Below are 17742 nucleotides of genomic sequence, written 5' to 3'. Positions count from 1 at the left end.
CATCGCAGAAGTGGTGCTTATCAGTGGCAAAGCTAAGATAGAATTGATCCTGGTGCACAGCCTCCATTATATTCAACAAAACAATATAATTTACAAGGTAAATTTCAGTCAATTGGTGGGAAATTTACTTTTCACCATGGTGCATGGCACCAGGAAGAGTAAAGGTAGCTTCACCCCTGGTGCTTATATGTTGTGACAAAAGGGATCTATATTGCACTTTACATCATGCGTTGACCCGAAGTGAAGGTTTTTAAGTGTGAAGAAAAGGTGCAACTCATAAGCTTATTATCCTACAAATGGAACTTGATTCTGCTACTTGCCAAACTCTATTCCAATTGATTAAAAGGACCAAATGCTTTCCACAGTAAAACAATTGCCAAATTACGCGTTCCAATGAAGTAAAAGGCTGCAAAACTTTGGCAATTTCTAACCACAGAACAAGTTCATCGGGTGCCTGAATCCATCAAACAATTACCATTTGCACCATTCACACATATTGATTTTCACCATCCCTATAAAGAAAGAATAGACAAGGTATCTTGAAGGATAAACAAAATTCACACATATTGATTTTCAAAATTTTGAGGCCACCAAATTTTAGGATAATTTAGACAAATGTAACAAGAGGGCAGTTTGTTATACAGCGTCTTACATTACAAGATGAATCAAGTAGAGGTTGGGGCCGACGGCTGGTGCGCTGGTGGCGGAACGTACAAGCTGCCTGCACCGAGACTCCGAGAGAAGAGGCGAGCGAAGGTAGCTGGCCATGCGACCGCAATACCAAGTTACAGACTTGCAGTTGGAAGCTGCTGCTGCTGCACGAGCAGCTCAAGGTCAGGTTGCGGGCTCGGCCAGTTAACAGCCTGTTCGGCTGGACCGAACTGGCTGGGCCCTGCTGCCGAGAGAAGATAAGCGGATAAGCGGTAGTAGGCTGAGCTCAGCCCATAAAATTTATGTTTGAAGTTTATATATTTTGAGAAATATATCCTGTTCAAAATAAAATAAAAAACATTCAACAAATGTTTTTAAATCAAGGAAATTATCCTAGAATATCTAAAAAATACCGATAACATTCCCAGAAAAGTTGGACATGTTGAATCCAATTAAAATATTTAAGCACAAGAAAAGATAATAGAAGTCTCCAACAAATGGACATGGCTCTAGAAAATAGGAATATTGGTAGAAAATCTGAAATATTTTTAGAAAAACTTAGTCGATAACTACACACATTTTAATTTTCACACATCAAACCGAAGATGCAACAGTATGAATGCAACACACATATTATTATGAATCTAGGTTATATTAATTTGTTTTTATACAATAATTATATGTCCAATACTAGAAATTGTGCTAATTAATATAAATATTGCAGCATTTTTAAAATTGTGAGAAAATCCTTGCATTAATCATTATTGCTTACTCAGTCTTAAAATTAGATATTTCGAGATATCACAAAATATGAATAGAATTTTTTCATATTTGTATTCCAATGGACCATGTAATTAGGATATCCATATCCATATATCTATCCTATTCGTCAACCTCCAATACCAACTAAGCTTACTATCTTATTTCTAAATCCACTGCTTTTTGCTATTCCTATTATAAAATAAAAAATATATGGTACTCCATCTCTCCCAAATGCTAGGTTCTTTTGACGTTTCTAGGTTGCTCAAATCTATTATGTCGGTACACTCAGACAGGATTACCCTCTCCTACAAGACAAGAACGAAGGCGCTCAGGAGCGGCAACCACGGACCACGGGTCTGGACCCCCGCGGACAGGTCCCGAACCTCCGCGGGCCGGACCTGGGCCTCTACAAGTGGAAGCCGGACCTCTAGGAGGCCTGAGTCATCGAGCCAGCCAAGGGACCCGGACCCAGCACCCTATTTGGGTAGGAGTCCGGAGCCCTCGCTAGCCCCTGTGGGTGCGGCCGCCGACCCCAGGGTTCGGCGCCGCCACGTGTCCCACAGGGCCGACCTCCGGACCTCCGCTCCCCGCTTGGGCAGGGGTCCGGAACCGCCACGTGCACCTGTGGGAGCGGCCGCCGACCCCCCGGGTCCAGTGCCGCCACGTGTCCCACAGGCACGAGTCTTATGCCTGAAGCCAGCCCTCCTGTCGCATTAAATGCTGGTGGTCGGGGCATGCGCTGCCAGAGCAGGGCATCGGATACCCACTCACGGGTTGGACAGGCGTGACATGACAACACGGTAAGCCCACCGGTTTCCAAGGCGGCTCGTCTGTTACCGAGGCACGCAACAGTGTCTCAGCGCCGCGCGCGCGGGCGACGAGTCATGATGACCAGCTACTAACTGGAGAAACAGTGCACGCTGCTACAGCGGACTGAGTCAGTAGTTTGGCGCTTCATCATGACCTCGACGCACGGCTCCAGAGGCTAGACTATACTCCGACAGGACAGCTCTAGACCATCCGTGGACAGAAGCTATGCACGGAAACCGACGACAAAGATATCCGGATCTGAGGCATTGAAGGCGAAAGTGTAGTTTATAATACATCGCCGGGCCTACCTGTCGGGGTCCCGCTCAGTGTACTGCTCCCCTTGGGCTTATAAAAAGGAGAGCACGCATGGTAGAAGGGGAGGTTCCACAAGTTTTCACACATGCAGAGACAGGCATAGCTCCTCCCCCAGCTTGCACACAAGCTCAGGCAATACAACACACAGTGGATGCAGGGTATTACGCTCCGGCGGCCCGAACCACTCAAATCCTTGTGTGCTTCCGTGTTCTTACGCCTCTAGATCGAGCATTCCTTGACTGCCCCCAAGCACATCCTACACTTAGGATTAGGCGGGTGCATTCCGCCACCTGGCTGTTGTTTTCCACACCACAACATATTATGTCTACGTGTATAGAGTAAAAACTAGAAACCACTACTACAAAAACAGCCTTTTGTCCCGGTTCCATATGGCCATTTGTCCCGGTTTTGGAACCGGGATTCGGCCGCCGGGACAAAAGCGCTGGAGGCTTTTGTCCCGGGTGGTAGAACCGGGACAAAATATTCCTCGTGCTAAAAAATATTTGCGCCCTGCGGGATTGGAACCCAAGACCTATTGCCTAGCGCACGGCCTGCTTGCCAACTCACCTAAGTAGTACATGTGACTCAGTAAAGAATAACTCCCTTTTGAACTATCACGTGGAGGGGCCTTTTGTCCCGGTTGGTGGCTCCACCCGGGACAAAAAGGGCCTTTTGTCCCGGTTGGTACCACCAACCGGGATAAAAGGGTCACCCTTTTGTCCGGGTTGGTGTTACCAACCGGGATAAAAAGGGTTGGACCTTTTGTCCCGGGTGGAGCCACCAACCGGGACAAAAGGGGGGCCTTTTGTCCCGGTTGATGGCTCCACCCGGGACAAAAGGCCCCTGTCCCCGCCGCTCCTTTGGACCCGGGACAAAAGCCACCTTTTGTCCCGGGTCCAAAGGTAACCGGGACAAATGACCTGGAACAAAGGCCTATTCTGTAGTAGTGAACCTAGCGTGGCTTTGCCATGCCCTCCTGCGAGGTGAGCCAGTGCTATAAGGTGCTAAAACAATAAGCATCATAGTACTATTTCACTCTTTGGATGTGAATTGAGACCTTTTTTGAACACAACTATACACATTTGAGACATTTGTGGTAATATTATATTTATCTGATTCATGTATTTTTAGTGCCTACAAATAGTACATAATACCTTGATAAAGTTACATATTTAATACAAAGTTGTGGATCGTATAAATTGAACCTTCAAAGGATATCATTTGTGCCCATAAAAGAGGAAGGAAAGCTTACAGAGCTAGTAAGCAAGGTGCCAACGAAATCCCGTGACCAATCGTTTGCCATATTCTTTTACAGATTTTGGTTGCAGATCATTTACAAAGAGTTGGTATTTATTTCCTACAGAAGTTCAGATCCCTTGTGTTCCTGTAGGTTTGAGCCGTTCACCATGAGCCATAGTTATCTTTAAATTGTGAATTGCAATTGCGCCTCGAGAAACATGAAAACAATAAAATAGGTTAAATGATTTAGATGCACTGTTCAATTCACAGTTGCTTTGAAGAAACTTAAATGAGTAATATAGGGTACTCCATATATCAGTTTATCAGTGTAATGTACTGCTCCAATGATACTAATATACTAGGTCTCTCTCATTTGCATATCAGGGCAGCATCTGGTACATCAACATTCATGTTTTTTTTTCAGAACAATATAGATGTTGATCTTTTCTTCATTAAAAAGGCTATCATTGTAATTAGAGTTCAGTGCTATTCAAGATTAAAATTTTGAAGCTCAATTATTTGATGATGATGATGGATCTTCAAAAGCTAGTATACCATAGAATTAGGATTAAAAGTTTGGGGTCTGTATGTTGCAAATTAAAAGGTTGTATAACAGAGAAAAGAATGTGACTGAAAGTAATTGCATGTAAAACTAAGAGTTCATATGCCTCGGTAATATTAAGTGAAATGGACTTCCCGTCATCAGCCGATCCATGCAATTTACTCATCATCATATTATCAATATTGGTACTTCTTCTAGATGCATAGTTCATCTGCTAATGTAACCTGGTTAAGCCATTTCAATAAGCAAATGGTATGCATGAGAATATATGCAAATTAGAAGCAAACAATACACAACTGACAGTAGTTCAAAGTAGATAATTGATTTAGTTCTTACAAAGAACACTTAGTACCATATGGATAATACCTACGAATGTGGACGCCAACCCTTCCCTTGACGAAATGGAGGCACTTGGCCGTGTCTTGTTGCCATCCATGAAAAATTTGGCTGCTGACATGATATGTATCTAAGAGTGTGAACTTGCTATGTCTTGTTCACGCATTCATGTAGGAGCAGTAATTAGTGCTTCATCTTTTTGAATGAACTTTAACATTATAAAGTTTCAAGTATAACTAATTTTTTGTTTTGGGGGAGGTGGGGGGGGGGGGGTCATTAATAATATGAGAATGTGTAAATTGTAAAGCATCTATTGCAGTAAATATAGTTTTCATCAAAATTGGAACTGAAGCAAAGTGTGCTAAAGAAAATGTGAGTCAGATACTTTTAGCTATTTCATTGAACAGCTAATATGCATGAAACTACTCATAACAAAAAAGGCAAATGTGCTGTGGTGGTCGAGGCGCTTCACCAACGGCTTGGGCGCACGTCGGCATGCTCCTTGACGCTGCCCTGCTTGCGCAAAGCCATTGCGAGGCCCCAGGGCCGGCTCTTGGGCCATGCGGCAGTGGCGACCGCCGGGGGCCCACAAGGAGGGGCCCAAAAACTAATATACCATGTACTGTACCCTATCTAGTTTAGTCTGGCCTGCTAGGCACAGCCGTACAGGCAGCCGTCGTCCTGCAATCGAGACGAGGGCACCAGCCCCCGTGCTGCCGCTGCGCTTGACTCTGCCCCTCTCCTGCCTGTGATCGCCTATCCAATCCATCGCCGTCGCCCTGCAGGCTGCAGGGTCATGCTCCCTGGCCCCTACTAAGGGTGGGAATGTGGAAATGGTTATTCGAAATTTTTTGCATCTATATTCTTATCCGCACCTAATATGGATATCCGTATCCATATCCTATTGTAATGTGATACTAAAGTGGATATATCCGAATTCATTTTTTCTCATTTTTCTCTATCCGATTCCATATCCGTATTCGACAATATCCGCAACATCCGTATTCAAATAAGAATGAGCACATAGAAAACTATTAAAAATTATATATATAACTAATGATTAGTGATATATTAGTTTTAGTATTAATAATAATGTATTTAGTGGAACTATTGAAGAGTGATCATGAATAAATGACATGTGCTACTAGGTTTAATATTACTAATGATATATAAAGACTAAGTTTAATAAATTTCAATTTAATTAACTATATTTTGATATGGATAATCATATTGATTTTAATTTACTTTGGTTTATCCACTTATTGATAGAATTATAAATATACTTTATTCCATTTATTCTTTATAACTATTGATATTTCCACTAAAATATTTATTCATTTGCATTTTATATCTTTATATTATTAACTATTTAAATATTTATGGATAAATATGTTTTGATGAGATTTCTTTTTCTTAACTACAATGGTTACATACTTTAATCCTTATTGTATAATGACTTAGCGATACCTTCGAAATAACTATGTTCCAAATCACGTAAATATTCGAATCTGTATCCGAATTCGAGACATCTGTTTTGCATCGTATCCGACAACATCCGAATCCGTATCCGTATCCGAGTTAAAATGTGATAAAAAGTGCTATCCGGATCCGATTCCATACGTATCGGATTCGATTCCATCCTTAGCCCCTGCCCAGCATCAAAGTCAAGAGCAAGGAAACGATAAGAAAAGATCGAGTGTCCCGGCTCCCGAAAGATTCCAAGAGCAGGGTCGCGTGCAGTTTCTAATTGTGTTTGGTAATTCCTATAATCCTATTTAATATATTTTATCTAGTGTCTTAGATATTTAGTTCTTTTCAATTCCAATGAGGTAGCGACTAGCGAGTTAGTGACCGTGACTTGCTTTTCTATTTAGATCTTAGATGATGCCCAAGAAACAATTGTCAGGTGCTCAGAAAAAAAAAGAGAAAACATGATTATCAATTGGCTGAATCGCAAAGGGGTGATTTACATAAGTTTTTTGTCAATTCAAGTAATGTTGATGTCAATGAAGTTGGGCTGGAATCTGATCATGGGCAGCAGGAACATGATCATAATTTAAATGCAGAAGATGAAATCAATGAAGATGGTCCAATGGATGAAGATTTAATTGCAAAAATTGATGCATTGGAGGATAGAATGGGGCAGGAAAATTTGCATCCCTCATCTGATCATGAAAATTCAAATGGTGATGAACTAGATGGTTCTGGTTTATCAATCTATGATCCTAGAACATGGGATAATCTTGACAATTGCAAAAGGGATATCTTAATTGAAAATGGGTCTGTGAGAGAATTGAATCTTGTTTTCCCTAAGGATGCCCTTGGAAGACATTTTTCATATGCTTACTACTCCAGAGATTTAACTAATGGTGATTCTGTTGATAGAAAGTGGTTGGTTTACTGTAAACATGCGGACAAGAGTATTTAATCGTGAGTACATGTCATGAGCATTTTCATTTGGAAGTTGCTTAAAGCTACTAAGCTCATCGCCGAGAATATGATATTTTTGATTGGCAACATCCTTTGTGCCCTCATGATTCTCGACAATTTGCTTCCATAGCTTATGAGCATTTTCATTTGCAAAGACACGATTAAACACACTATCACATAGAGAAGACAAAAGAATTGATTTTGCAATGGCATCATATTGTCTCTCGGCCTTATTCTCATTTTTCTTGCCCTCTTCGGTGACACGCCAAACATCAAGCCCCCGGGCTTGAAGATGTGCTTGCATAAGCACTTTCCACCGTGGAAATCCCGTGCCATCGAAAAACAGAGCCCTATCGGTACTCATCCCTTCCCCGGACATGATACTCACTCGACGGTTAAGTCGACGGGTCTCCTATGAGCTTTCTCACAAATTTACCAATAGAATTGGCTAATCCTCGTAAGAGGTGTGAGACCAAGCTCTGATACCAATTGTAAGGATCACCGGGGTGTCCGACCCTAGAGGGGGAGGGGGTGAATAGGGTCGCTAATCGCTTTTCTATCCTAGGGCTCAATCTAATTGCATAAGATAAACCTAACACGTCCTACACATGCTAGTTATGACTAAGGTTTATCTATGCAACTCTCTACTTACCCCTAAAAACTTGCAACCTATAGCCAATCCTAATCAAACTAACTAGGAAAGTAAAGGCACACAAGAAAGAGTAAATGCGGAAACGTAATAAGGTAAGTAAAGAGGTAAGTGCAAGAGGGATGCAAACTCCCGAGTAGACACGGTCATGTAATGTGGTTCGGCACAAACGCCTACGTCCACGGGACACCGAGGCTCTTCCGATCACCGTCTTGCACTACGCCACCAAGGCGATGCCGGCAAGCAAAGGCAAGTGCACACAAGACACCGAGTCTAGTGCACCGCCACCGTCTCTCTCGGTCACCCGGCCGAAATCCACTACGGAGCTTCTCCACCAAGGAGGGGGCCTCCTCTTCCCCCGCACAAAGTGTCGTTGCCACTCCACACCAAGACGGAGGGTCACACGACGGATCACAAGTTGCTTGCCGCAGCAAGACTTCTCTCAAGGGAGCTCTCGCAAGAACTAATCCCTATTACAAGCACTAAGCACTCTCACAAGTGTACTTAAGCCTATATGATGTACAATGAAGCTCTATGGTGGTTGGAGATGTTCTTGGGTGTGTTTGGGATGTTCAACAACTCCAGCACACTTCAAATGGCCGGGGTGAGGCGTATATATAGGCCACCAAGTCTTGTAGCCGTTGCTCCAACGGTTAGCTGAAAATCTGCGTACCACCGGAAGAACCGATGCCTCTTGGCGGGGTAGCGTCGGTTCATCCGGTCACTCATAACACGAAGTAGCCGTTGGACTCCTGACGGCTGATGCAGTGACCACCGGTTGAACCGATGCTTTGCACCGATGCTTCACCGGTTCAACCGGTGCTGAAGGAATCTTCTCCTGGACGCTGACGTCATTACACCGGTGGTATGCACCGATGCACCGTCGGTTGAACCGGTGCTGAAGAAACTTCTTCTGGGCACTTGACATCGTCTCTGGTACAAAGGACGGCCATTGCACCGATGCCCTATTTTGGACTGTCGGTTCAACCGGTGCCTATAGGCTGACTTGGCTTCGATTCCCTTCTGCACCAAAGTATCAAGGCGTCGGTTCTTCCGACTACCATCGGATGCTCCGATGCCCTGGCGTCGGTTCTTCCGGTGCTCCTGAATCGAAGAGCTTTCAGGGCGCTGCCCTGAGACCCGCGAGGGGCGGTCCATCGGGCCTTGCTATGCCTATCTTCTCTTTCTCTTTGTCATCACTTGAACCTAAAAGCCTGAGAATAGTCATCTTAACAATCATATTAGTCCAAGTGTTGTGTTGTCATTTGATCACCAAAATCACTTGAAATGGCATAAATGGTGCCATGTTCCTTACAATCTCCCCCTTTTTGGTGATTGATGACAACACAATCAAAGCAAGCATAAATTGACAAAAATTGACAAATTTAACCACTTGATACCAATTGAAATCAATTGAAAACCGCTTACGCTTGCTTGGATGTTTACCACCATCCAATGACGACTTGACCTCCCCCTAAAACCATGATTCCCCCTTTGAACCTCCCCCTATGTTGCTACTTCTTCCTCATGACTTGATTCACTTAGGTATTTCTCCCCCTTTGGGATATGCTTCTCCTCCTTGAGAAAATACCTTGCTTTGATCCACATTTCTCCCCCTTTGGAATCAAATCACCTAAAAGGTCTTGCTCCAACAAAGGTCTTGCAAAACAATATAGCTTAAGAGAAGATTAGTAGCTTAGGGAGTTAGTTCCATGACTCATGATCCAAAAGTATGATATCAATGAAGATACCAATTGATAATTTACTATGGTGGATCACAAAATCACGAAACTAGCATGACATGAGCTAAGCTTTCCATAAGTATTGTGCACAAAATGATAATGTGAAAATCAAGTGCACAACTAAAAGTAATAACTAGAAAGCTTAGATCATATCATGCACGGAGGTAGCTCTAAAGTAAATAGGATATGACAATGATACCAATTTAATTAGTTTAGAACCTTGCATACCTCCGGGGGTTTACTTTTGTTTACCTTGCATGTACCAATTGAAAGTGATTTGCACAAGATACCACTTGTAAGTCTTTTTGAAGAAAAGCACTTGGTACACCAAGGTTGAGCAAATGTATGAGCACATAGCCTATGAACTTAGATATGATCATTTAAGTTCAATAGAGCATGACTCAATATGCATGAAAGCACAATTTATTTAACCACTCTTAGAGAGTTATTTGTTCACATTGATCGTGAGAAACATTCTCTTAGAGTGTTAACTCCACGTGAGACTACAAAAGATAAACTAGAAAACATGTTAGTCTCAAAATCACAAGCTATAAAGTTAACTCCCCCTAAAAGTATGCATTTAGTGTTTGAATCACCAAGCAAATGTATACACATTGATTTTGACACAATTAGGAAGTTTATCCCATAGCTTGTGCTCATGGTACACATATGAAAGACATTCCTCATGAAGTCCATGTACCATGAAAGGTAACCTTGTGTAGCTTTCTACACACTTATCAAACCATGTAGGTTGCTCATGGGTTAGAGTCATGGCACAAGCAACCCACCATATATAACACTAGATGATGCGATGCAAACAACCTAGCAAAAAGCAATGGCGCTACATGATGCTTGAATTGAATTCTAGCTACCATTACCTTATATGTAGGGGAGGGGAACTTGGGTCACTAATCTTTTAATCCATAACTTGGCTCTAGCTTAACTTTGCATGATGCATCCCTACTCATACACCCCAAACTTTGCCAAGCCTCCAAATTCCCCGAAGCACTTGTTTGGTGCCTAAGTCTTAGGAACCCAAACCTTTTGAGAGCCATCCATGGTATGAATAATATCCTTGGGCACCCAAATAGGTTGGTTCCATCCATATGTTCTCCACCCTTTGACATGAGCCATCACCTTACCATTCTTCTTCTTTTTAAGTATGTAGTGGTTGCTCTTTTGCTTGTTCTTGTGGGTGGGCTTGGTGTACATGTATGAAGCCTTCAAGTATGGAGATGTGTTTTTCTTGATCTCCTTAGCCTTCTTGTTCTTGTTCAAGTTCTTGGGCTTGCTATTTTCTTTGCCCTTTGCTTTGCCCTCTTTCTCCTTGCATTGGTAGGACTTGTGGCCTTCTTTGTGACACTTGAAGCAAGTCACGGTTTCTCCCTTCTCAAGCTTCTTCACGCCCGCGGAGGTGTTATCTTGAGAAGGTTGGACTTGCTCTTGAGTGTATTTTCCTTTGAGCCGCCTCAAGTCCACCATTAGCCTTTCTACCTCTTGTTTGAGCTCATCATTTTCCTTAGCAATGAGATCATCATATGTTTCTACAATCACATTCTCATTGCAAGGGGTTAGATCACAAGAGGTAGACGCATCTACCTTGTCAATGGGAATAGCACAAGGGATATTGCAAGGAAACGATTTATCCGATGATGATTCACTTTTAGACTCAAGACTCTCATATTTCATTTTAAGTTCTTTATGCTCATTGTCTAACAAATTGAATTTGTTTAGCAAGTTCTCATATCTTGAGACAAATGAAGCATGAAGTTTTTCGTTAGCCTTGAGAGCTTTGATTTCTTCATTTTGTTTAATGAGATATTCTTGTTGATTACGGAGAAGAGTCATCATCTCACACATTTCATTGGTTTCAACATCGGATTCATCATTTGAGGAGGAGTCATCACTTACATCATTATTACCTAGTGCCATAAGACACATGGGAGGTGGTGATAATCTCCGAGGGCGATGGGTGGTGGAGCTCTTGGAATTTTTCTTGTGACTTGAGCTTTCACCACTTTTATTTGGCTTGTGGATGGCGGAGAGAGCTTGAGCTCTTGACTCGTTCTTTTTCTTCGCCATCTTCTCCATCCCAACCGCACTCCCTCTAATGAGTGTTTTGTACCCAAGCTCATAGAGCTTATGTACATGCTCGGCAATCTTGCGGTGATGGTATAGCACGGCCCTTGGATATTCTTCATCGCTTGAACTTGATTCATCATCACTATCTTCCTCATCCTCTTCTTCTTCTTCACTTGAGCTTGATGAGTCTTGTCGCCTTGGTTGATGCTTGCATGAGTGCTTGGCGGCGAGACTCTTTTTGCTTGAAGAAGAGGTGGACTCTTGCTCTTTCTTCTTTGTCATTCCCATACTATACTCATGGGCATTGATTTGATTGATGACTTGGTTGGGTGTAAGCTTGACCAAGTCTTCTTTTTGCAAGAGTGAGTTGATGATGTCGTAGTCGGGCTTGCGAAGGCTTCGGAGGATCTTGCGGTTAATATCCTCATCTTTGACTTGATTGAGACCTAAGGCATTAATTTCATTGACAAGAGTATTTAATCGTGAGTACATGTCATGAGCATTTTCATTTGGAAGTTGCTTAAAGCTACTAAGCTCATCGCCGAGAATATGATATTTTTGATTGGCAACATCCTTTGTGCCCTCATGATTCTCGACAATTTGCTTCCATAGCTTATGAGCATTTTCATTTGCAAAGACACGATTAAACACACTATCACATAGAGAAGACAAAATAATTGATTTTGCAATGGCATCATATTGTCTCTCGGCCTTATTCTCATTTTTCTTGCCCTCTTCGGTGACACGCCAAACATCAAGCCCCCGGGCTTGAAGATGTGCTTGCATAAGCATTTTCCACCGTGGAAATCCCGTGCCATCGAAAAACGGAGCCCTATCGGTACTCATCCCTTCCCCGGACATGATACTCACTCGACGGTTAAGTCGACGGGTCTCCTACGAGCTTTCTCACAAATTTACCAATAGAATTGGCTAATCCTCGTAAGAGGTGTGAGACCAAGCTCTGATACCAATTGTAAGGATCACCGGGGTGTCCGACCCTAGAGGGGGAGGGGGTGAATAGGGTCGCTAATCGCTTTTCTATCCTAGGGCTCAATCTAATTGCATAAGATAAACCTAACACGTCCTACACATGCTAGTTATGACTAAGGTTTATCTATGCAACTCTCTACTTACCCCTAAAAACTTGCAACCTATAGCCAATCCTAATCAAACTAACTAGGAAAGTAAAGGCACACAAGAAAGAGTAAATGCGGAAACGTAATAAGGTAAGTAAAGAGGTAAGTGCAAGAGGGATGCAAACTCCCGAGTAGACACGGTCATGTAACGTGGTTCGGCACAAACGCCTACGTCCACGGGACACCGAGGCTCTTCCGATCACCGTCTTGCACTACGCCACCAAGGCGATGCCGGCAAGCAAAGGCAAGTGCACACAAGACACCGAGTCTAGTGCACCGCCACCGTCTCTCTCGGTCACCCGGCCGAAATCCACTACGGAGCTTCTCCACCAAGGAGGGGGCCTCCTCTTCCCCCGCACAAAGTGTCGTTGCCACTCCACACCAAGACGGAGGGTCACACGACGGATCACAAGTTGCTTGCCGCAGCAAGACTTCTCTCAAGGGAGCTCTCGCAAGAACTAATCCCTATTACAAGCACTAAGCACTCTCACAAGTGTACTTAAGCCTATATGATGTACAATGAAGCTCTATGGTGGTTGGAGATGTTCTTGGGTGTGTTTGGGATGTTCAGCAACTCCAGCACACTTCAAATGGCCGGGGTGAGGCGTATATATAGGCCACCAAGTCTTGTAGCCGTTGCTCCAACGGTTAGCTGAAAATCTGCGTACCACCGGAAGAACCGATGCCTCTTGGCGGGGTAGCGTCGGTTCATCCGGTCACTCATAACACGAAGTAGCCGTTGGACTCCTGACGGCTGATGCAGTGACCACCGGTTGAACCGATGCTTTGCACCGATGCTTCACCGGTTCAACCGGTGCTGAAGGAATCTTCTCCTGGACGCTGACGTCATTACACCGGTGGTATGCACCGATGCACCGTCGGTTGAACCGGTGCTGAAGAAACTTCTTCTGGGCACTTGACATCGTCTCTGGTACAAAGGACGGCCATTGCACCGATGCCCTATTTTGGACTGTCGGTTCAACCGGTGCCTATAGGCTGACTTGGCTTCGATTCCCTTCTGCACCAAAGTATCAAGGCGTCGGTTCTTCCGACTACCATCGGATGCTCCGATGCCCTGGCGTCGGTTCTTCCGGTGCTCCTGAATCGAAGAGCTTTCAGGGCGCTGCCCTGAGACCCGCGAGGGGCGGTCCATCGGGCCTTGCTATGCCTATCTTCTCTTTCTCTTTGTCATCACTTGAACCTAAAAGCCTGAGAATAGTCATCTTAACAATCATATTAGTCCAAGTGTTGTGTTGTCATTTGATCACCAAAATCACTTGAAATGGCATAAATGGTGCCATGTTCCTTACAGCATGTCACAGTCTAAATCTCATTCTTTGTGATATGGCAAAATCTTGCAGACAAGCTATTTCATTCTTTGGTGTTATACAACGGATATATGCATTATTTGCACGTTCTACTAAAAGATGGAAGGTTTTGTTGGACAATGTTCCAAAATTGACTGTTAAACCTTTATCTAATAAAAAGTGTGCAACCTATTCGGTACCAAACTCCACAAATAAGATCGGCCTTGTAGAAAGTGGAGGAGGTTTGTACTGATGACCAATCAGCAGTAAGTGATGCTCAAGCTTTGGTTGGTACACTTGAGAATTTTGAATTTATAGTTGGTATGGTTATTTCGCATGATGTTTTATTTTCTATAAACATGGTGAGCAAAAAGTTGCAATCTAAGATTGTGTGCATGGATGCTACTCTCAAACAAATTGAAGGGGTTATCTCATATTTTCAAAAATATAGAGTCGAAGGCTTCGGCTCTAGTATTGAGGTTGCAAAAGCCATTGCTGCTGATATGGATATAGAGCCGAAATTTCCTACAAAGCGCCAAAGTAAAAGGAAGAAGCAATTTGATGAAACAAGTGATGAAGAAATACAGCTATCAGCTATGGAATCATTTAGAGTCAATTACTTTATTGTCATCGTTGACACGGCAATTGCTTCATTGACTAGTCGATTTGAGCAGCTGAAAACATTTGAAAAGGTGTTTGGTTTTCTATTCAACTCAGATAATTTGAAGTCCTTGGATAATAACGATCTACGTAAGCATTGCACTACTTTTGCAGAAGTTTTTTCTCATGATAATTCATCTGATGTTGATCTAGATGACTTTTTCTCTGAAATTAAAGTACAGCAAGTAACTCTGCTAGATGGTTTTATGTCAGCCCCAGAGATTCTTCAATTTGTTACAACTGTAGATTGCTATCCAAATGTCTCTATTGCATATCGGATCCTCGTAACTGTGTCGGTGACTGTAGCATCAGCTGAAAGAAGCTTCTCAAAACTGAAACTACTGAGAAATTGTTTGAGAACAACTATGTTACAAGAAAGATTGAATGACTTAGCTATGTGCAGCATTGAGAAAGATATCTTGGACAACCTTGATCTAGATACGATTATTAATGATTTTGCATCAAGAAATACCCGAAGGATCTTTTTTGTCAAGAACTGAAATATTACTGTTGATGGAATCATGGGTTTAGCTATTATTTGAGGTAATCGTACTTGTTTTATTTTCTATTCTTTAATTTGTAATATAGACATTGTTCTTGAAAAATTATATATGTGATTAGTATTATTATCTATTTTCTCATGTTAAAAAAATTATTTTGCCTAAGGGGCCCTAAAGCATGGTTCGCTCGGGGGCACTAAGAATCCTAGAGCCGGCCCTGCGAGGCCCTCTGTTGCCGCCCGCCGCCATGAGCCCGACGGCCTTGCCACCGGACAGCGTCCGTGGCCCGTGCAACGCTGCTGCGGGGGACACGCTCCACTACTGGTCACTTGCCATGTCCGGCGGCGTGCCGTGAGCCCGTGACTACACGACCGCCCAGCGTACTCATCCTTCCTCTTCTCCGACGGGGGAGAGAAGCAGTGGCCGGTAGCCTGGTGGGGGAGGGCTCTGGCAGGCTACAGAGAGCTCCGAATGAGGCTGGAGTTCCAGAGACTTCGTGAAGGAATTAGAACAGGCAGATACGTAGGAGACACGTTGAAGGGCTAGACGACGTCGGTTTCTCATCTAACATCTGAGGAAATAACATATAAATTTTTTATTTGAAATAAATTATTTTAATCATAATATTATTAGTTAAAAGTAAAAAAATTGAACTGATCAACATATAAACGTAGGTATATTTTGATGGAGGGAATATATTCTACTAAAGATTCTATGTTACTAATCTGGAGAGTGGCATCTGGGAGGGATAAACAAAATAATGTGATGTTAGTTATCTGCACAATGTCTCCTCACGATTTTGATGCATCTCTAAGGGAATAGTGTGTATTGGAATTCTTTGCATTGGTTTGTACTAATCTACACTAGTGATATTAGTCACTAGTGTATTTGATGATTTCTCTGTTAAAAGTCTTATCCTTGGGAATTCTTACATGAGTACTTGAATAGTGTATTTGACGATTTCTCTATTGAAAGTCTTATTATTCTTGGGTTTGTACTGCCGTACTACTGCTTTGATTTGAAATTGTGTATATATACCCACTATCGTACATTGAAATTCGAAGGATTTCTGTACTGCTAATTAATAGCATGCATTTAGTGTGTCTAGCAGCGCCATCGTGTACTTGTGTACTCAGCTATAAGTAATTCACCATTTGACTTGGAGTAGACCCTAGACCGGGTGGCCAGAATGAAACCGATGCACGCATATGCTAGCTGCACTATATAAAGGTGCGCCATGTAGGTTCTTGCTTCCATCCGTCCATATATCACTCACTTAAGACGACATAGACATCCAACCCAGCTTAAATTTCCTGCACACTATGGCGACTATGAAAGCTGCAACCCTAGCCCTGAAGGTCCTCGTGCTTGTCTTACTGCTCCTTGCTTATGCTGGGATGATCACTCAGGCCCAGCCCCAGTGCGGCAGCCAGGCCGGTGGCCTGACGTGCAGCAACAAGTACTTCTGCTGCAGCCAATTCGGGTACTGCGGCCTTGGCGACGTTTACTGTGGCACAGGATGCCAGAGCGGCCCATGCTTCTAGCTTGTTGGGGTCGCCCGCCTGGTCTGGAACAACCAACTCTACATATATATCGTGGGTGAATGTATGCAGCGCCATACCTATACTATACTACCGAATAAAGGTGCTGCTTCTGTAATAAGTATGCACTACGACATGTACCCTGTGCGAGTATAGATTGGAAGGGCTAGTAGTATATGCATGTGCATGCAGATGTGAAATAAAGCCTGTATCTGTATGTATTATCTATGAATAAAAGTGGCAAGAAGGTCCTTGCATGTTGTGAAAAGGATGAACATAACTGAAGCACAAATTAGCATAGTATTTACGCATTCTGTATAATAATGAGATTGCATGCAGAAAGTAGTAAGAAACCAGCAGTTTTGTACCTGTTGCAGATCATGATCACACTAACATTGAAGGTAAATTAAAAAAAAAAGATTGGAGCCTGAATCACTTTGTGGATCCTCATTAGTTCATGGTTTCATAGACTTGTTCTCGATAAATCTGTCATGCATCAGATCAGATAGCTACCACAATTCTTATTATATAAACATGTATAAATGTAGAATGGTTTCTGCGGGGTTCCTGTCGATGCTTCCTTTTGGGGTCTGACAGGGCGCTGAACATAACAAGAATACGACTAAGCCCTTGTTTAGTTCCCTTCAAAATTCCAAAACTTTACAAGATTCCCCATCACATCGAATCTTTGAATGTATGCATGAAGTATTAAATATAGCTAAATAAAATAACTAATTACACATTTTGTCTATAATTTGCGAGATGAATCTTTTGAGCCTAGTTAACCCATAATAGGATAATAATTACCAAATACAAACGAAAGTGTTACAGTGCTTTACACCCAAAACTTTATGCATCCAAACAAGGCCTACTGGCTAGGCATAGCCTGCTGCTTATCATAACCGAGCAACACAACATGGTATTTCAAATCGGAGTAGAAATTTTTGAGGCCCAATCATGCATGTTACGAGTAAAGGACCGGGATGGACACACGACCAGAAAGAGGTTAGTGAATGAGAA

The 17742-nt window shown here is 42.8% G+C and overlaps 1 protein-coding gene across 1 annotated transcript; it reads left to right on the top strand.

Annotated features, from left to right (window-relative positions):
- The first annotated feature begins 14380 nt into the window (after nt 1-14380).
- On the top strand, nt 14381-15181 carry LOC120677950. The gene has a single exon (XM_039959133.1). It carries the CDS (start codon nt 14381-14383, stop codon nt 15179-15181), a length of 801 nt encoding a protein of 266 aa, XP_039815067.1.
- Nucleotides 15182-17742: the final 2561 nt, after the last annotated feature.

Source organism: Panicum virgatum, chromosome 6N (assembly GCF_016808335.1).
Source record: "Panicum virgatum strain AP13 chromosome 6N, P.virgatum_v5, whole genome shotgun sequence".
NCBI lineage: Eukaryota > Viridiplantae > Streptophyta > Magnoliopsida > Poales > Poaceae > Panicum > Panicum virgatum.
The sequence above is the reverse complement of the archived record's forward strand: the minus strand, read 5'-3'. Positions and strand labels throughout refer to the sequence as shown.

Excerpts from the sequence above, each read along its gene's own strand:
- LOC120677950 (XM_039959133.1), top strand. The coding sequence starts at position 14,381 with ATGGTGAGCAAAAAGTTGCAATCTAAGATTGTGTGCATGGATGCTACT.